The sequence below is a fragment of the Syngnathus floridae genome, chromosome 15, assembly GCF_059516105.1.
Source record: "Syngnathus floridae isolate MCC-2025c chromosome 15, RoL_Sflo_1.0, whole genome shotgun sequence".
Taxonomy (NCBI): domain Eukaryota; kingdom Metazoa; phylum Chordata; class Actinopteri; order Syngnathiformes; family Syngnathidae; genus Syngnathus; species Syngnathus floridae.
In genome coordinates this window covers 11,818,591-11,839,011 of record NC_142427.1, presented here as the reverse complement: position 1 = coordinate 11,839,011, position 20,421 = coordinate 11,818,591, and the positions used below count along the sequence as shown (strand labels likewise).

Below are 20,421 nucleotides of genomic sequence, written 5' to 3'. Positions count from 1 at the left end.
GTCTGAACAATTTCCAGTCCATGTAATCACTTTTATTAACAACTCCTCAGCTGTTCAAAGTGGCAAAACAGGTGAAAATGCAAATCTTAATTATTATTATAATAATGACAAAAATCCTTCCTTAATATTCAACCCATATCGGTTTCAAGGCATCCACGTGAAAGATGTCACTATTCAATATTTTTAAAACATCGTGGTATGGCAGAAAAGAGGCAGTCATATCATCTGATACTGACAATTCAGAGACTTTCAAAGCCCTGCAATGCATACCCTCAATATTCTACATATGGATTTCCTAAAAGCGCATTGGCCAAAAGAAAACACACTGAAAAGTCTTTCATAATGGAAGAATATTTAAAATATGTTCTATTTACATCAATGTATCATACATAGATAACAATACACAGTGCACTTTCTAAACACAGAATATAATGAAAAAGAAAATACATTCAACGTTAAAAATACTTTTTAAAAAAACTATTTAAAAACCATAGCGTTGCTTGCTTGCATGTATGCATACTAACAATTTGGAAATGTGTACTCCAACAAGTGCAATATACCGAACGTGTATTATAGACATATGTACTATAATAGAAAACACTACAATAATAATCTAGCATCCCATTTGTTCCGTGTGAAATGAGTTTCCGTGAGAGTATCTGGCATTGCCATTCTCGGGATACAACGACAGCTCCTCTGTACTTGTTAGCCCATCGTTGAGTTCTGAAAGACATACATTATTTTTAGTAACAAAAACCGATTCGCTCTATAGCTGTCCTACCTGAAACAATGAGCTTCTCCTTCATGATGTTGACATCCCGATTAGATCGAAGCGGCACGGCGCTCAGCATGATCTGCTCGGGGTTGCAGTTCTGCATCCCACTCATCCTCCACCTGTTCCATGTTTCAATCATATATTACAAGCACGCATTTAAACGTGTTGATGCACCAAAATTGTTTTAAAAGTACAGTTTGTGCATAAGAGGTCAAACTGTTTGGTGAAAGGAATGGGTGCCAGGCAGAAAAAGCACAAGGAGGACAAACAAGGAGAAAGAAACAAAGGCAGGGCAAGGCAGCTGTAGCGGTTACCTGATCATATGATAGCTGACAGATGCCAGGGGGCAGCGGAGAAAGGTTGCATGCAGATCAGACAAAATAAGGACATCAGAGGAGAGAGACAGACAGACAGAAAGAAAGAGGACAGGGGGGGAAAGAGGTTAGAGCGTAGAGGTGAAACATGAAAACATTGACAAGATAAAAGGGGGATAGTGAAGAAAGACGAAAAACAGCAGAGTGAACGCATAGTCGCTTTTGAAGCAGTAAAGTGAAATAAGGTCGGTGGAGTCAGAAACAAAATAGGAAGTTACGAATAATTTGAATTATTGCTAAAACCCAAAACAGTATTAACGCCCCCGCACAATGTGTACTTACTTCTGAAAACTGAAAATTATTATGACCACAGCAAGTGAGAGAAGATCTGAGGCCATCCAGATGAAGCGGTAAGCATTCTGACTCTGAAAGGGGCAGCAAAAAAAATAAATCAAGTGCTTACCAGACAATACCACTAGAGAACGCTTTCAACAAATATGTCAGTGTGTGACCTTGCTGCAATGGCAGCCATGAGAGTTGTTTACCATGAGCCAGATGGGGTAAGGCACCTTTCGGAGGACTTGGGGGGCATCGGAGGACACGGAAGGCACCCCGCTACACCACAGAAGCGAGTACAGCCACGGCTGGTTCACTGGGAAGACGGTCACGCTCACATTGTTGGCCAGATACTCCCTGCATGGAGGAAGGAAAGTAGTACATGTCTGCAAAATACATGGGTCGTACATCAATAGCTGTAAAGAGATAACCCAAGTTCAGTGATTTGACTATTTGGATGTTCTTCAAGATTCGGCCACTTTTCAAAATCAAAGCATCCATTCCTTACTGTATATCTTTGTGGCTGGCCTTGCTGTAGTGAAGCGTCAGGCTTGTAATGCCCCTTTGCCTTATCTCTGCCACTGACAGCTTCTCATTTGTGGTCTGCTGGAACCCCCGAAGCCTCCCCTTGTCCGTGTCAGGGGTCCATGTCACCTGGCACAAACACATGTGAAACAGAAAGAGCCTCATCAGATGGAATACATTATTATTCACATTCAGAAAATATCAAATGAAGCACGGTAATTTTGAATAACTACTAAATAAATAAATACGAAAATGATTGTGGTGGCCCCACACCAGTGATAGGATATTAAAATAATTTAGATGTAAGAGGGACCTACAGTCCTCACCCTCTTCTGGGAAATGCCGGCTTTCTGCACAGCCCACATTGTGTCCGTGAACCAACTCCGAGAGCGAGGGTGACCTGCGGGGGGCCTTCGGACGTTGAGAAGCACCGAGCCGTTGCCCCTGACTGCCAGACGAAGCATTTCCAGCAAACTGCAAACCGTCTGGTTGACTATTCTGCTCCGATCCCTCCCGGTTAGCGTCTCTACTGTCCAGTAGGGATCCCTCTAAGAACACAGATATAAATGAGTTGCTATTTATTAGAATGTATCAATGTGATCCTTTACCTCCAGAAACCAGCGACCTGCGTTAAGGGAACGTAACTCTGTCCAGTTGAAGAAAGCGGCATCATCGTGCTGTCTGGCAGGAAAAACCGTGCTGACGTCGGTGGTTCGTCTCAAGGTGCGATCTCGCATGAGGAATGGAACGCCATCCACACTAGAGATAGAAAATTGACTCAAGACTTAAGACCAAGATGAAAATGTCCAAAATGGGAGTTCAATAACCTAAAAGTGACGTCAGCCTCCAGGGAGCTGGCTCCATGCTGTAGGGCTCGGTTGAAGGACACCATGGTGTTTTCCGGGGCCAGCTGAGAGATAAACAGACAACATCATGATTATTATTATTTCATGATTTGATTTATCTCTACATATTATTTGATAACAGCAACAACAAACTCACCATGGGAGCTCCTCGTCGACCGATGACGTCTGGGCGAGGCCTGAGGTTGCGACTGTCCATTACGCAGGGGCAGGAGAATGTGAGCGGTGCCAAATAAAGGGCCATCACAATGATGATGTAGGTGATTAACACCATCATCTGGAAATCTAAGACAGAGGCATGAGCTTTATGTATTATGCTTCATCAACGTAACAAACGGAGAGGCTTAGCATGTGTTGGCTGGAGGAATTGTTAAGCCGTTTAAATCCGACGACATGAGTAGATATGAAAAACATATCCACACACAAAAAGGATCATTTTAATCACGTCACTGTTTGAGAAGAAAAATATTGCTCTTCTACTTTCTGGTCTGGGTGAAGACTTACTCGATCTTTCTCTGCGAACAACATAAGCGGCAACCAGCCAGCTTAGAGCTGTGATTGTTGTGAGAGCGCCAATGTGAAGGAATGGTGCTGTGAACTAAAAGAAGAACACAAGATAAGTGACAGTCAAATCTTTTTGTGGCCATAATAAACAATTCAAATATTTTTTTTCCTATGTCATTTTGTTTGGAGTATAAACAAACCTGCAGAGACACTAGCAGGACGTCCCATTCATCCGCCCATATGTCATCAACAGACACAACACCAGAGATAGTAGTGACAAGTGTAGCCAGCACTCCAATCTGACAAAATGAGACAAGCATAGATGAGCTCATTGAAAAAACTTCAAAATAAAGCAAAGCTATACTATATAGTAACTCGCTACACCTTGTGGAGCCAGTAGAGATTCAGTTGTTGTCCCAAGGATATGTGGAAAAATGCCAAGATCTAATAAAGAAAAATGTTGGATTTTTTTATCAATGTTTATTATTATTATTTATTGATGATTTTTATTCAGGCCCTCTCACCACCAAGACTGAAATGTAACTGAATCCCACGGTGGTGCTTGCAAGGATGGGGATGGTCTCATCCCTCCATTCACCAGAGCGGTTATACACTGACCTGCAATTTCAACACAATCACAAAATCATTCCAAACGATTCGAAAATAACATTACGGATGTTGAAAAGCTGACTCACCAGTTGAACTCGTCAAAATCATTTTGAGCCGCCAACCAGAAGTAGGCCCAAATAAGAAGCAGGAGAAAGGAGCTGCACAAGATGATGAACCACAAACACTCCCACTGTAAAAAAAATAAAAATAATAATAATCATCAATCATAATCATCTTTGTGCATATGACAAGTCCATTTGCAATCGTATGGCTTCTTCAAATGTGTTTGTTTTGAAACATATGATAAAGCGACATGTAAGAAGGAGAGCTTGTCCAGCACTCAAGGACTCTCTCCCTCAATAGTTAACAGGATCAGGAGGTAATTCCATATGAGAGGAGAGCGAGGCAATGGCCACTTAACACGTCCTGTTGACCAGTGATCAGCTTTGGTACCTCACCCTTTCCACCAGCTTATGTAAGACACTGGGAGGTAGTTTGAAAAAAATTTTGTTCATCCAGATTGAGTGCAAAACAAAAATCTATGAAAAGTCCGGTCTTACCCTGGAGGTGTCGTCTTGCGAGCGCTGGTAGCGTTTCCAACGACAACCATAGATGCCAGTGACAAAGGACACAAGCACTTGCTTTTCATACACCTGTAAGGGTTGGTGTTTCACCATGCTCCTTTAGCCACAACGCACCAGCAGTTTCTTAGCATCCCACACAGACCTGGGAACCCTGAAGAACACCAAAAAGGCGGTGCACCACCATCGTTTACAAAACACCTTTTCTTTCTCAACACAAATGACTGAATGATTTTTTTTTACATCTTTGTGCCTGTATTTATTTAAAGTCTAGATAGAGTCATACAAAACAAATGACCTTGTAACATCATGTTAGGAAAGGTTTGTTTAACACAAAACAAGATTGTGATGACAACACTAGACTTTGTTTGGGGTAGAAACGAAATACACGGTGAAATTTAAAGGTGGGTGTGATAAAATTGCATGACAAGCAAACAAAATGAGGGTGTAACAATAATAATAATAATAATAATAATAAATTATATTGCAGTGTTTCCAAACTGTAAATAATGCCACCACCATTTGCAACCAAACATGTAGGAATGGATGGAATAATGAAGAATATGAATCATTATTACAATCATTAACCAAGACTCAAGAAGATCAATGACAGAGAAAAAAAAAAGACTATTATATCAGTCTGGTCATTTATTTCTGCCACCTTTTTTTAGTCTTTCATTATTCACTCCTTCATAAAAATTGTATAACCTACACATTAGGGATGTTCAATAATAGCACTTTTTGTCTAGACTGATGCCAGTAGCTGACAAGATTTCACTCCGAATACTCACTGATAGCAAGTATGAAATGAAAAGTGATCATTCTAAGAACAATGACAGATTTTTTATATAATATTTTATACTTGGATTCAATTGCTGTGCATGTGTGATGATGTCATTAACTAAATATTTCTTTGAAAACATGTACATACAACATCAGCCATTCATTTTCATATTGCATGCATGCATGCATTAAATCTCTTTTCACTCACTGATATATTAAATTCTTGCCATTAATCACCACATTGCATGTAATCATTCTCATGTTGAGGTCTGATACAGTAAAACATAATGAAAAACAAATTGCAAGGCTTAATTATACCAAATAGCATAAATGAGAAGCTAGAAGAGATCATCTAAAGTGGCAATAGAGTTTTCTTACCTGAAAACAGGACGACTTGAAGACGTCCAAATGTCTTGCAAGATTCAAGCCCTCGGGTGTTGTTGACATGACGTCGTTATTTCAAAGTACATTTGAACTTGCTCCAATCAGACGTGAGCCCAAAAACGCTCACACATCAGTCTGAAATGGCCCCAAAATACAAAAGAGTTGGAAAGCTTGCATTCATGTGTTTTCTTCTAATCTTTTGTTCAATAGCTGTTGCTCTGGAGACAGACGCAAGTGCACCTCTCATTTGCGCGTAATCCGCTCCTCCGTGTGGGGGAGGAGCTATGGCGCACACCATTTACTCTCATTAGATAAGATTATATTGAAATTAAAAAATTGACTTGAGTCAATGGTAAAGGATTTATTCCATGTTATTTCTTTTTTAAGTCTCTTAACGCAGGAAAATATATGATTATAATTAATATTATATATAATTATTGTATTTTTCACCCCACAAAGTAAATGTACTGTTTTCAAAAATATTTGAACCTTAATTGTCCTTTGGTTTTGGAATGACCCATGTAGTAAAACAAAACAAATTGGCTGATCTGTTTAATGAATGATGTCCAACAGGTGGACGGACGCTGATAAGTGAGATTGTTCTTCATGCCACTTTTGAATGTTGACATGCAGGATGGAGGTAATCATTAGTGGCAAGGGATTTCCTGTGTTGTGAGCCAAGTTAAAGGTGCACAATGGAATGTTTAATAACAGAGAAAAGATTTCATTAAACTTCACTCTAGGGGGGTTAGATGGCAAACAGGTAGAGTAGTTGAGTCAGCTAGTCTTGTAAGAGATCTATTCCGAGACGAACAGTCAGAGATTAACCCTTAGCTTTACGTCAGATCCTTCTAATCCCAAACATTGTACATGCACCGGTGAAGGCCACTTCACGGTCTGTGGGACTCAAGTCAGTAGTAGCAATATAATAGCGCTTGTCCTCTTTTGGGTCACCTGCAGACTGTCCCAGCAGATTTTGGGCGAGTTAAACCATAAATGAAAATTATGAGGCATTATTCACATTAGAGACAATTTCCCAAACATGCATGATGATGATGATAATCATAATAATAATGATGTTGATGAATGATAATAATGTGGAACTGCATTATTAATACTGCAAACTTGACTCAAGTTATTCATTGCTCTTTGTGGACCTCTAGTGGTAATATTAATCGAGCCAGCAGAAGGCGCTTGAAACTTTTCTACATCCCCGGAAAAATAAAACAAAGTAATTCATTCAAATCTGTTGTGTGCTTCCAGTTTAATTCAGTTGGAAATATAAAAGCAGAAATTAAGAATGCAAAGACTGCAAAAGAATTGTCACTTTCAGTTCTGGCTCTTGACCTTTGCCCTTCACATCTGGGCTGAATAATGCAAGCTATAGCTGGGGGACACTCCTGACAAGGTGGCTGCAGTGAAGGCCTGGCAAATCATTTCCTGCTAGAAAGGCTGTGATCATCTGGAGGACAGTTTGTCAATGAAAATGATTTAAAAACACATTTAGTTGCAAGGCCTGATGTACTTCAACACAAATAAATAAGATCCATGAGAACAGTAGCAGTCTACCGGACACACATCCGCTTCTTCTGCAACTTCCTGCATGTCCTGCTTGAAAAATCCACAACAACTCCTGCAGTCGGGGGGATGGGCACAGTGGGAAATATGGAACAAGAATGTTCACTTCCCAAAGTTTGTATTCCCAGAAGACCCAGCTGGAAGAATACATACTCAAGAGGCTTGTGCACTTTTCAGAGATGAATGAATACATCCCATGAATAAAGTCAACTTCATGTTTTGCTTTAGCATATATGGTCCTACAAAAAATAATCCAGGGTGTCTGACTGCTCTTGTAGTCCAGCAATTTAGGGCTTTAGGACCTTGCAGGGGGGCGGGGAGGATTCTTCTCCTCCTGCCCTTGGATACATGGGCGGGACAATCATGGAAACAAGACTCCAGCGCAGGGATTTTTGTCTGAGTTGGAATCCTGCAAGTCTTTCACCAACATTTGACTTCAGAAAAACATTTGAAAGAGTCCAACTTGTGTTTGGAAAGAGATTTGGAGTGAGCATTGGAATTGCTGAAAAGGCCTAATAAGGTAAGATACAAGTATAAATAGAGGGAGGGGATCGAGTATTGTGAGGAGTGTTATTGCCCAGGCATGCATGTGGAAAGAGATCACAAGTTAAGATTGAAATATGCACTGGTGATGCCATTGTAGGCTACTGAATGTGGCATTTGTGAAAGATTCGACATTGAAAATAGAGTTGAAGTACACAGCAGAGTCAGAGCTTTGACATTTCAATCACTTTGACTACATTTGAAACATATTGCATATATTTTGTCTTTGTATGATATTCAAAATGGTTTTCCAGATGTGATTACTGATTATAATATTCTCAGCTAATAATTTTTTTTTTTTTTAAATAATAATAAAAGTTAACCCAAGGCTCTGAGACCTAAATTGACCTGGGTTTGGGCTAAGCACCCAGCTGCTGTCTACGTGGCTGTTATGTAATACTTTTCTAGAGAGATCTTTGAATTGCATGTCTAACCTACTATCCCAGATATTATTTTCTAAATATATCTCAGAGGAAAAACTAGCATTTGCTGGAGGCCATAATTGTGCTTTTTTCTTGTATTTCCTAAACATGAACACAATTTTGTGCATTCAGTGAAATTGGATTTTTCAGATATTATATACAGTTCGAGCTATTGGGCCTTTTATCCTTTCATTTTCCCTTTTCTTCTTCATGTCTTCTCACTTCTAGACTTTTCACCATGTGGATACATTTGGTAGCGCTGGCCCTCCTGGCCACAGCAGCATCGGCCGCCACGGCTGAATCCGCCGACAAAGTCCTGAGTAAAGCCGCCTCCACGTTGGCTGACAACAGCGCCAACTTAGCCTTCAGTCTTTACCAAGATATGGCAAAAGAGAAGAATGTGGAAAACATCCTCATTTCTCCTGTGGTGGTGGCCTCCTCGTTGGGTCTGGTGGCCCTTGGAGGAAAAGCCTCGACTGCTTCTCAGGTCAAAACTGTTCTGAATGCAGCCAAAGTGACAGACGAGCAGCTGCATTCCGGCTTGGCCGAGCTCCTGACCGAGGTGAGCGACCCCGAGGCACGTAACGTCACCTGGAAGATGAGCAAGCGTCTGTATGGACCCAACACTGTTAAATTTGTGGATGCCTTTGTGAAAAGCAGCAAAAAACATTACAATTGTGACAACTCCAAAATAAACTTCAAAGATAAGAAAAGTGCTTTGAATGCCATCAATGAATGGGCTGCTAAGTCCACTGATGGCAAAGTGCCTGAAGTCACAAAGGTTGTAGAACACACTGATGGTGCCATGATCATCGACGCTATGTTTTTCAAACGTAAGTAGAAATATTGATCTTAGTATTTGATCCATTTATCTTCTATGCAGCTTCTTCTCACTTGGGTCACGGGTGCACTGGAACCAACCTAGCTGACACTTTGCCCCCGTGACCCAACGCCAGATAAGCGGAAGATGGATGGATGGTTTAACGGATATTAGAATTTACTTTTTTTTTTTTTTTTTTTAAAGCTCACTGGGATGAGCAGTTCCATCCCCAGATGGTTGACAAGCGTGGATTCATGGCCTCCCATAGCCACACTGTTGCAATAGAGATGATGCACCGCACAGGTAGTTCGGCAGTGTAGAATTCAACAGCATCTTATGAAATGTCTGGATTTAAAATCAAAATAATGTTTTAGTTGGAGTCACCACAATTTTATCATTTGTTTTACCAGGGTTTTATGACTTCTACGACGACGCGACCAATAATGTGGTGATTCTGAACATGCCGCTGGCTCATAAGAAGTCTAGTGTGGTGTTCATCATGCCACATCAAGTGGAAAGTCTGGAGAGAGTTGAGAAAATGTTGAACAAGAAGCAGCTGGATAGTTGGCTGAGTAAGCTCCAGCAGACACCAGTGGCTTTGTCAATGCCCAAAGTTACCATGGAAGTCAGTCACAACTTGCAGGTACGTAATTATCATCAACTTAACAAATACATTTGAAGTAGTTCATCCTGTATGATCTATGTCTATTCATCCTTAGAAACATCTTGAGAAGTTGGGCCTGACAGAGGCAGTGAACAAATCCAAAGCAGACTTGTCCAACATCTCTGGGAAAAAGGACCTCTACCTGTCCAGCGTCTTCCATGCAGCCACCATGGAACTGTCCACAGAAGGAAATGAGATGGACACGAGCATATTTAGCTCTGACAAGCTGAAGTCCCCCAAACTTTTTTATGTAGACCATCCTTTCATCTTCTTGGTCAAGGACAAGAAGACCAACTCCATCCTGTTTATTGGCAGGATGGTCAGGCCAAAGGGAGAAAAGATGAGGGATGAATTATAACCACATGCTGACTTGTCTTTATTTACGTGTGTGAGTGTGAGTGTGCGTGTCTGCATGTGTGTGTGTGAGAGATAGTTAGTTAGTTAAGTACATTCCTGTCACACACTGATACCATTCCACAAGCATTTGAAAAGGAGTGTCTTTATTCAAAGAATCCTTTAAGACGGTATCATTGGTGCAACGTTGTCAAATGACTTTGAATACAATTTACTTGAATAAAATTTAAAAAAAAAAAGGCTGTGTCAGTGTGCCAGTCTAAGATGGTCTGTCAAATACAGTTTGAATTTTGAAAAGATAATGAAGCTTCGTTGTTTGTCTTGACATTTCAGTTTAAAAGATAACCAAGAGGTATTCGAGATATGTGGTGCTGATTCATCCAAGGTTTCTCAATGTTCTTCATTGGGTGTTTTCATGGGAACTTGAATAATTTTCTCACAATTATCATTTTGAATGAGAAGGAAAATATTTGGCGACCTCTAGTGTACAGTATGCATAACACTGGCGAGCAGTACACGTCAAATGACACTAGAGGGACGTAGCGCACTGACGTCACACGCCCCGATGTGCCGACCTGCTTCCCATCTCCAGCTGTCATAGGCCGCGTACGCGCAGCGGGGATGGGACTCCAAATCCGTTAGTGGCCGCACCAGCTCCTCGGCTCCCTCCCATCATGGCTCCCTCGTTGGACAGGCACGGATACTGGGGGCGGCCCACTTCCACGCTCGACTGGTGTGAAGAGAATTATGTCGTCTCATACTACATCGCCGAATTCTGTGAGTAACACAATATGTTCATGCGGGGGGTTGTCAACACAATGCATGTGTTTTTTTGTTTTTTTTTGTCATCGAAATGCGATGCAAGCTTGATATTCACACGACATTGAACATACCACCAGAGTCGGCGACGACAATATTTCCGTCCCACGCAAAAAGGTGCATTTATTAATATTCCCCATGATTTCAATGCACATGTCATTTCCGCTCATTCGTCAACGTGCACGCTGCTGGTGTTCCGCCGCGACCATGACACAAAGAAAGCAAAAACCTTCCTGCAAAAACAGGTTTCTCAAGAAACAATAGCGGGAGGATCTGAACCGGCCCGGATGTTCTTCTTGATAACAGCCCATTCTTGACAAGCCATTGTTGACTATACTTGGTCACTTTATTAGATACACCTATGCACCATTGGCAATTATGCAACCACTTGGTGCCCAACCACGCATCTAGAATAATATAAATCACTACCACCCTAATCAAATCGTGTAAATATAGTAATGACACCCAAAATTGGATTTAAAAAAAATCCCAAAACCCACGGTTGGTCCTCCCCCCATACTGTCAGTTGGAGCTTTTGTTTATAGAGATGACACAGGGATTGTGCTTCAGCATGGTAACAGTCATTCAGGTAACAATGACTCCCTGGAATGCAGCCATGTTTTAAAAGCGATAAAGAATATACTCCAAATCTTTGTCTATCATCAAATGTGTGCCATTCTTCTAAATGGGTCATTGCAAAGTAACCAAGTAATTATGTGATACAGATAATAAATGTATTTAGTCACTGACCAAAGTCTGTCAGATCAGTCACCTGCAGTTCTAAGTAGAATGTGCCCGTTGAGAAAACACTCAAGCTGTTCTGCTTTTCAAACTGATAAGGTCTTGTTTGCACATCACCGCACCTAGGTAGAAACATGATTTTTTTTTTTTTTTAGATCCCCACTGCACTTGTAATAAATCAGTCTAGTCCAAAGTTATTGATTGATTTAGCATACAAAGACAATGATAGACTTGTATGATTTGAACTTTGTGGAAGTTTTCCCTCAGATAGCCAGATTTTGTCATACGTCAAAGCAGTCCTTGAACTGTGGCCATCTTCACAATCTTGTCTTTCACTATGATGCACTTGTTTGCTTGCCTGCGCAGGGAACACTGTAAGCAACCTGATTATGATTCTTCCCCCCATTTGCGGGGCCATCCAGACATTTCGCCATGGCCTTGAGTTGTGCTACATCTTCTCTTTCCTTGGACTTGCAGGTCAGTCCTTTTCATGATTGTTTTCAAAAGATGCTGAAGTCATCCTAAGGTTGCATAAAGGCTCCAGTGACATTTTCCTTGTGTCACTCAGCTGTCGGTGTTGGTTCCTGGTGCTTCCACATGACACTGCTCTACGAAATGCAGGTAAGCAAGTCAAAGTGATGATCAGTGTTGCACAATCTAATCGTGCACTGAGGCAACTATTCATTTATTTGAGAGAAAAAATACAATTCGACGTCGATAACACAATACATTCTTTGTTGACTGCCATTTGCAGCTGCTGGACGAGTTGCCAATGATTTACAGCACGTGTGTCTTTGTCTACTGTCTGTAAGTGGCTCCAGCTTTCAAACTTTTAAACATCCCCAATACAGTGGACAAATAAGAACATTGTATATATTTTTTTCTAGATACGAGTGCTTCAAACAAGGGAACAGTATTAGCTGGTTTCCTGTAGCGTTATTATTAATCTTCAGCGTCACAGTAACTGTGGTGAGTATTTATTATCACTTTGTTGGCTCTTGTTGCATTTTTCCCAAATGGATTTTTTGTTGCAGGTCTATTTACAGTGGAAGGAACCAGTGTTTCACCAAGTGAGTTTGTGTTCCGCTCTGTGATCTTGCTTGTTTGCTTTTGGGCCTTCACTTTCTTGTACTTCTTAAATAAACATGGAAAACTCATTCCCTGCCATTGACGGCTCTAGACGCCAAAGTTTTTATCTTCAAATGAGCAGAGGTAACAATGAATAGAGCTGCTTTTCCGAATGACTTGTCTTTTTCAGGTCATGTACGGCGCTTTAGTCGCGTGTCTGGTGTTGCGATCGGTCTTCATTGTTACATGGTAAGTTGGCCGAGTCGATTATTTGCATTGGAAATCTCGTCTCATCAATATTCCGAAAATAACAATTTGGCTTTTGTCTCATTTATAGGGTGTACCCATGGTTACGGCCTTTGTGTTACACCTCCTTGGGTATATTTCTGTTAGGCTTTCTTCTGTGGAACATTGACAATATTTTCTGTGACTCCTTAAGGTGAGTTTTTCAAATGTATCGTGGCTCTAATTGCACTCAAGTTATTTTCCAAATGGTCATATGACTGTCTTGTTGCTTACTGCATGGTAGAGCCAGTCGACAAAGACTGCCCCCTGGTGTCGGAGTGGTGACACAGTTCCATGCCTGGTGGCACATCTTCACAGGCTTGGGCTCGTATCTGCACATACTTCTCAGGTACACGCCTTGCTCGCATTACTGCTGTGATGAAACATGTCCAAGCCCATTCACGTTTTTTTTTCCTTATCTTCAGTTTGCAAATCAGAACAACCTACCTCAAGTACAGACCAAAAGTAAAGGTATGTTGATTATTATTGGCAAAGGCCCCCAAGTTTTTATTGCATTATTGCATTATATTACAGTTTACTGTATTTTCAATGTTAACAACAATTGAAAAATTGCACCTTGATTTATTTCCAAATGTCCCCTTTATTTAGTTTCTATGTGGAGTTTGGCCCACTCTTCATGTTGAACCACAAAGGATAAGCTGATATGAAGGGACGCTTGAGAAATAGTGGCTATTAACTTAAGGAGCAGCCAGCCGGTGTCGCCGTCTACTTGCTGGGAGCTCAACCCATCCATCGCTAGGGAGCAGTGTGGACGCTTCCACCATGGCTCTGCACTCTGGCGAATTAACTGATGACAGTTTAGCACTGAGTTTTATTGGAAATGAAACATTTGTTTTTTCTTTTAAAAACATAATTTATTAGCTTAGCCTTAATGTTTGTGTATATTTTTTAAATTAATTCAACAGCAAATGCAAATATAATATAAAGTGAAATGGGGAAATGTGTTAGGGTTATGGATGTTCAAAAATGCAAAAATATTTAATCGGAGGTTTGGCAAAACAAGTGAAGGGAGAGTACCAGTTCAAACAGTGTTGTTGTTGTTGTTGTGTCATTTTGAACGTAGAGCAATGTGATATTGTAGCTCTGGTTACGGAATCATCTCATTTAATGACAGACTTTGAGTTTTTTTTAAAAACACTACTGTTTTTTTATGTTCATAACAGTGACATTTTCATTGCCATAGTTGCTTTTTCAATTAAAAGGGGAATTAAGAGTTTAATCTTGGTCCAGTTATAAAGTATCACAAATACCTAAAGAGCTAACAAACAAGATCAACACCAAGTTCAAACTTTTTGAAAAGACCAATAGAATATAAATGGAACATTCATTCCACCATAGAAAGAGGCCTTATTAGTTTTACCCAAACGTTTCTGTTTTGACTGTGAACATGACCATGGAAAGAAAATTGCAAGTCGGGCTTTGAAGTAAATTTGGTATTACTCCATTGCTCAACATCCGTTTAAGGCTATTTTATGTTTTTAGACGTGACGTTACTGTTGCACAGGGTGGCGCTGACTCGTATGAACACTTGCAAACATGAGCACAATGTAAGACAAATATTCAGTTTGTGCCTATAATCTTGACTGGAATGATAGCAGCAAGTTGTATACGGTTAGAAAATTGGGTGCCTTATTACGTGGGCGTGCAGGTTAACCCACACTGCCTTGTTTGTGCGGATCAAAATAATTCCACGCTCATTGTCAGAGAAATCTCATTTGTACCTGGCTTTGTGTGGTGTGTTCTACTACTGATCATGTTATGCTGATGTTGACCAGAAAAACAAACTCTGCTTCCTCATTTATTGTGCCAGTATTCAATGTTGTCCGCTCTTTGTTGGTAAATAAAAGAGAAAATATGTCACTGATTATTGTCTGGTCTTAAGAAACGTGAGCAAAAGAAAAAAAAAAATCTGTTCTCTCTCTGGAACAGCCTGAAGTTTTATACCTACACATCCCTAGTTTTGAGCCATGAACATAATACTTGGTAATGTCCCAAATTTATTATTTAAAATGTATTCAGTTATTTATTTATTGTATTTTAGGCGATTCGCTATCATTTTAATCTTGTTATATTATTGTATTGTAATTGTTCCTGCACCTTATTTAAAATCCCTTTGTTTCCTAAATCCAAATTTGACCCCCAAAGTATTAATTTATACTACGTCTACTTATCAGTGGGTTTTTTTTTTTTGTTTTTGTTTTTGAAATCTGTGTATAATTATAATGAATGCATTTCCCAATGGCACCGGCCAATTGAGCGTGTCCCTCCGCGCATCGCAAATCCTGACGCTTGACACGTGGGACGTCATAATTGCATTACGTGATGTTGTAGAGTTTAAACGTGTGTGTAGTAGGACGTGTCACGGCAGACGTTTTATTTATGTGAAAGTTGATGTTATCGCTTACAAAACTGTGTGAAATCCGTCATCGTTCCGCACGCGTCACTCAAGTCACCTGAGTTTGAGATGTGCAATCTTGCGATTTTGGTGCTGCTTCCGCATTGCTCGCTGCAAACTATGTGACAAAATGGATCAAATGTGGCCAAGTTGTGATCCGAGAGACGTGCGGTTCAATTACCAGGCCTTACCTCGCTTCGCGGAGCAAGGGCCCACCCTCGCTGCTCCGGACATGTTCAACGGACCTCAGCCAGTCATGTACATGAACAGTGCTGCAGGATATTACAGTCATGGCCAGGTAAGCATGCAAACTATTTATAAGATGCTGTTTGAGGCTATTCCACGTTTGTTGACATGCTTACATGGTGATGCAATTTGCATGTCAAATCGCTTAGTTCCAACAGAGCTCAAATGGAATGATGAATGAAATATTATGTCACTATCTTGGATCATGCATCACATTTAGTTATTGGAGTGTTACCCCAAAAAGATCTTACACTGGTCTGCAGCAAATTTTAAAGTTTGCATAAAAATGTTGAATACAATCTCCCTATTTCTCACTATTGTGTACTTTTCATATTTTTCAATTTAGTTTAAATCTGACTTATGTCACTTTTTAGAAGTCTATGGATTAGTTTTCAAGTCTTGGCTGCAGGATTTGGTGCAGAAAAAAAAGTCAGTTTGCTCTCTAGGCATTTTCCATGTGCTGGCCTCATATTGCAATCCAATTTGTGGCCAAACAACTCAAATGCATATTTTCATGTATTTTTATGGGCGGATAGAAAATGAGCTAGATCGTGAAATAAATGTGCTCACTGCTGGTATTTGTGATGTGTTTTGGCAATGCCATAATATGGCTTGTATGTCTTTTCCACAGCAGGTGCCATATTGGTGGCCCGTGCAAAACTTTGTTCCGCCAACATCAGTTAATTTTGCTGCTGCTCCTCCACAAATGGTAAAACCTGACTTGGCCACTGGACTTTTTTTTTTATGAGTTTTTTAAAATTTATTTTCTTTTTTTTCTTTTTCAGATGGGAGGCACAACAATGATGATGCCAGGGAACCCCAATCTCACTCCAGGTGTCTTTATGTAAGTGTCAAACACTCCTGTTCAGATTTTAACCTGCCACAAACCTTGCAATCAAAATGAAATGTTTCATTCATTGCATAGTTCAAATCATAAAACTTGGATGAAAGCACTGAATACTTTGGCTCTTGTTTTTGTCTAGTGATGTAAAATGTCTCTTTTTTTATTTTGGATACAAACTAATCGGCTCGCTTGGTTAATAGGAGAGATGCCGACGATGAGGTGGAGCACCACCAGTACATAAAGAAACCACCGAATGCCTTCATGGTGTTTGCAAGGAAGCATCGCAAAGCTCTCATGGGAAAACTGGATAAGAAAGACAGCGCGTCAGTAAATGTCATCCTGGGAGAAATGGTGAGTGTGCTCCGGAGACCTCAAATATCATTTTTGAAAAAGATTCAATTCACCAAAATGCGATAAATCATCCAATAGCCACTTTTCCAAGTTGTTGCTATGTGTCCACAGTGGAATTCACTACCACAGCAAGACCAGGCCAAATACTACGAGGAAGCAGATGTTGAGAGGAGACGTCATGCCCAGTTGTATCCCAACTGGTCCATGTGTGACAACTATGTGTGTGTCCAATATTTTGTTCATTGATTGGGACATATTGTTCATATTTGCTGATTTATGATTTTTTATCATGTAGGGCAAAAAGAGGAAGAGGATGAGGGGCAATGCTACCGGTACAGTTTTTTCTTTGCATTACACAAATTGATAGTCAAGATAGTTTTGAAATTCAAGCAGCTCACACAACTTGTTGTGGACTGATATTAATCCGAATGTTTTTTTTTTCTCCCCATCAAGATCCTGAAGCTCCGCAGCCCACCAGGATGTGCGTAGCTCCGGTCCAGACGGGCATGATGGGGCCTGAACGATACCCTACACCGGCAGAATCCCAGTCTGTGAGCAACCTTGCATGTTTACAACAACAGCAGCAGCAGCAGCAGCAGCAACAACAGCAGCAGCAGCAGCAGGCTAAAGCCAGCCTTCCTACCTTTGTGCATAACTTCATGCCTCCAGCCGCTCCAACTTCATCCGGGATGGAATTCTCACAGCTTCTGAGCGGCGTCAATTACATGCCCCTACCCCATGACAAACACGCCAGACCATTAACTGTGAATTCGTCGGAGCCTCAGAGCTTAGAGGAAGAGCTCCACGTTATACTGGAGCGATTTGAGGAAGAATCGTCCACCACACAGACTGAGCAGTCTGCCGCCGCACTGAATTTAGAGGAAGAGCTCCAAAGCTTATTAGAGCGTTTTCAGAATAAGCCCTCCACCACCGCGCAGTTAGGCACAGACAAGCTTCATTGCGTCTTTGAGGGTTTAGGAATCACTGCTGCTGATACTGGAGGCTGTTGAGGCTCAGGTGGGACGGACGATGGAGCCAAGACAAAAAGAGAATCTAGAAACTGCACAACAGACTTTACTGCGTGTGCGTCGTAGTCACCATTTTTAACGAATCCTCAGTTTACAGTGTTTTTTTTTGTTTTTAATTATGGACATGCCACAGCACTTTATTTTCTTCTAAGATGCCATTACGTTCCACATGGAAATGCACACAAAGCAAACTGAAAGACTCTTGAGAGATGAGGTTCAGCTTCAACTTTTAAGCTCAGGAAGAACATCCATGCTGGAATCTTCTTCAACTTCCCAACATGGCACTCACTTTTATCAACGTGGTATTTGCGCTATTTATATACATATGTTGCACAGATTTAACCTCTTCAACGAATTGACACTGTATATATTAATCTGTAAATATGTTTATATGATATACACATACTAAATAATATATGACTTGTATATTGTAACTTGGTTGTTTCATTGTACATAACATCATTGTACATAACATGATGCATCACTTATGTTGCAGTCTAAAATTTATTTTTACACTTCTGATTAGGTGCTAGCTGCATTTCATTGGCTATGTACCTCCTACTCTGCACAATGACAATAAAACAATATATCGGTCTACCTGATTCCACACTCGGGCATTATTTAAAAAGCATCGTTCAGGACTGAGAAAATGGAATTGTCTCGAGTACACACAAATAATGAAATCAACTCAAGAAGAATGCTCAAAATAATTCCCGGAATTAAAAGGATGACCTCAACTACTCCTGAAAGATGGAATGCTTGACAGAGGGGAAGAAAAACCTTTGGCAATGTTTTTCCTCTAATGCGGACCATGCAGAACCAACCCAACCCATCTTGAACTCAATTCTGACTGCAGAACACAGAGTCCGGAGACAACAAAAGGAACGCTGCAAAATGAAGGTAGGTAGATACTGCGTACGTCGAGCCGTTAAATATATCTTTTATTGACGTGAAATGTTTGCTATCATTTTAGACATCCTTCCCAATGTTGATGTTTTTCCTGCTTTTCCCAACCAAGACTTCATCATCGGTGAGTAATCTACTTGGTCCTATTTGCGGCTAGATGGATTATTAATCATACTTTTTCTTTCAAAGGGATGCAGTCCAGATGTTGCAGCTCTCAAGCGAAGCATAAAGAGACTGGAAAACAAACTTGTCATCAGAACTTGGCAGGTGGAGAACTTGCAGAGGCACCAACTGTTCCGCCAGATTTCACCTGCTCAGACTCCTCCGTCGGACTCAAACACGACGACCCTGACGACGCCTCTTCCACCAGCCGGAAGCCTGATGGTCCACGACCGAGGTACAACCAGTCCGATATGTCTTTCTTTCTGTCATCAGATATTTGTAATAATTCTCTTTTGTTCTGCTTTTAGATTGCTCTGAGCTGTTTGACAGAATAAGACCAAGCAGTGGGTTTTACCGCATCAGACCTAAAATTGACCAAGAGCCAGTTTTGGTCTACTGCGACATGGACGATGGAGGAGGATGGACCGTGTTCCAGAGAAGGCGGAATGGAAAAGTTGACTTTGACAGGTGTTACTATATTGATGATTGATTATTTGATATCATCATCTTGTTCATATATGTGTCTCTTCAAAGAGACTGGGTGGATTACAGAGATGGCTTTGGCGACTTCAAGCTGTGGAATGACGAGTTCTGGTTAGGAAATGAGCACATCTATTCACTGCTGTCGGACGGTAAGCAAGAATTTGACAAAGCTATTACATTCTGTCGATTTATTTAAACTGACTATTTGTGTCCCAAGGTCGGAATCTGGTCAAGATAGACTTAATGGACTGGGCGGGACAAAGAAATCATGCGTATTATGAGAACTTCCGCATCAGCAATGAAGCTGTTTGTATTGCAATTCTCCTCATTCATGATTGCATCTTTTCAAGTCATATAGACGATTTTTGATTTTCCAATAGGATCGCTACCGGCTACGGTACAAGACGTACAGCGGAAAAGCTGGAGATGCTCTAGCAGGCGGTGGGGGGATGGTGGAGCGCTGGTCCGCGGGTCTCAGCAGCATGCAGTTCAGCACTAGGGATCAGGTTAGTAGTTGACTTCTCACTCTTCTGTGAAATATGTTTTTTTAAAGATGATGTCATGGACAGGACAATGACCGTTACACTCAAGGCAGTTGTGCTCAGGAGAACAACGCGGGTTGGTGGTACAACAGGTGAGACTTGTAGAACACTACGTCATATGTGGAGATAATATCCTGACGCTCTATTTGTCCTTTCTGCCAACAGATGCCATTTTGCCAACTTGAATGGAAAATTCTACCGCAAAGGGGAGTACAAAGGCCAGTTTGATAACGGCATCGTGTGGGGCACATGGAGGGGCCTTTGGTACTCCCTTCGACACACCACCATGAAGGTTCGTCCTCTGCTTTTCTTGGACGCCATGGGCAGCGGTGGCGGGGAAGGTTAAAAATGCCGCCCACATCCTATATGTCATTCCTCTTTGACAGTAACGTATCAACATTACAAATAGGCAAGCAATACCAGCAATGTAAGCAATATAACCCATGATAAAAATAAATTGCCTCAATTTATATTA

At 40.9% G+C, this 20,421-nt stretch overlaps 5 protein-coding genes across 7 annotated transcripts; 4 read left to right on the top strand and 1 right to left on the bottom strand.

The window, feature by feature from the left end:
- Nucleotides 1–17: 17 nt before the first annotated feature.
- gdpd5a (glycerophosphodiester phosphodiesterase domain containing 5a) lies at nt 18–5,950 on the bottom strand. Of its 2 annotated transcripts, none has more exons than XM_088399437.1 (16): nt 5,669–5,950; nt 4,487–4,661; nt 4,013–4,116; nt 3,842–3,935; nt 3,702–3,761; nt 3,518–3,616; nt 3,318–3,411; nt 2,953–3,098; nt 2,778–2,860; nt 2,559–2,709; nt 2,268–2,498; nt 1,934–2,079; nt 1,635–1,782; nt 1,432–1,514; nt 782–894; nt 18–723 (listed from the first exon to the last, which is right to left on the bottom strand). In XM_088399437.1, the coding sequence occupies exons 2-16, from the start codon at nt 4,601–4,603 to the stop codon at nt 614–616; spliced, it is 1,779 nt and encodes a 592-aa protein (XP_088255563.1). In that variant the 5' UTR covers nt 4,604–4,661; nt 5,669–5,950; the 3' UTR covers nt 18–613. The 2 variants fall into 2 exon arrangements, with proteins under 2 accessions (XP_088255563.1, XP_088255564.1); XM_088399438.1 differs by having other exon boundaries at nt 2,277–2,498; nt 5,669–5,949.
- Nucleotides 5,951–7,603: 1,653 nt separating this feature from the next.
- serpinh1a (serpin peptidase inhibitor, clade H (heat shock protein 47), member 1a) lies at nt 7,604–10,357 on the top strand. The gene is made up of 5 exons (XM_088398965.1): nt 7,604–7,772; nt 8,446–9,050; nt 9,242–9,340; nt 9,448–9,680; nt 9,757–10,357. Exons 2-5 carry the CDS (start codon nt 8,456–8,458, stop codon nt 10,057–10,059), a joined length of 1,230 nt encoding a protein of 409 aa, XP_088255091.1. The 5' UTR covers nt 7,604–7,772; nt 8,446–8,455; the 3' UTR covers nt 10,060–10,357.
- Nucleotides 10,358–10,607: 250 nt separating this feature from the next.
- Nucleotides 10,608–14,853, top strand: acer3 (alkaline ceramidase 3). Its single transcript, XM_088398968.1, has 11 exons — nt 10,608–10,832; nt 11,982–12,092; nt 12,184–12,236; nt 12,370–12,422; nt 12,503–12,584; nt 12,650–12,685; nt 12,874–12,932; nt 13,021–13,122; nt 13,213–13,317; nt 13,394–13,439; nt 13,578–14,853. Exons 1-11 carry the CDS (start codon nt 10,730–10,732, stop codon nt 13,629–13,631), a joined length of 804 nt encoding a protein of 267 aa, XP_088255094.1. The 5' UTR covers nt 10,608–10,729; the 3' UTR covers nt 13,632–14,853.
- Nucleotides 14,854–15,305: 452 nt separating this feature from the next.
- Nucleotides 15,306–18,455, top strand: LOC148386733 (uncharacterized). Of its 2 annotated transcripts, none has more exons than XM_088398966.1 (7): nt 15,306–15,682; nt 16,262–16,339; nt 16,416–16,474; nt 16,675–16,825; nt 16,937–17,044; nt 17,121–17,157; nt 17,279–18,455. In XM_088398966.1, the coding sequence occupies exons 1-7, from the start codon at nt 15,515–15,517 to the stop codon at nt 17,833–17,835; spliced, it is 1,158 nt and encodes a 385-aa protein (XP_088255092.1). In that variant the 5' UTR covers nt 15,306–15,514; the 3' UTR covers nt 17,836–18,455. The 2 variants fall into 2 exon arrangements, with proteins under 2 accessions (XP_088255092.1, XP_088255093.1); XM_088398967.1 differs by having other exon boundaries at nt 15,307–15,682; nt 16,265–16,339.
- A 377-nt stretch (nt 18,456–18,832) lies between these two features.
- Nucleotides 18,833–20,417, top strand: fgl1b (fibrinogen like 1B). Its single transcript, XM_088398964.1, has 8 exons — nt 18,833–18,883; nt 18,949–19,156; nt 19,230–19,389; nt 19,456–19,553; nt 19,622–19,710; nt 19,785–19,910; nt 19,974–20,038; nt 20,112–20,417. The coding sequence occupies exons 1-8, from the start codon at nt 18,839–18,841 to the stop codon at nt 20,290–20,292; spliced, it is 972 nt and encodes a 323-aa protein (XP_088255090.1). The 5' UTR covers nt 18,833–18,838; the 3' UTR covers nt 20,293–20,417.
- Nucleotides 20,418–20,421: the final 4 nt, after the last annotated feature.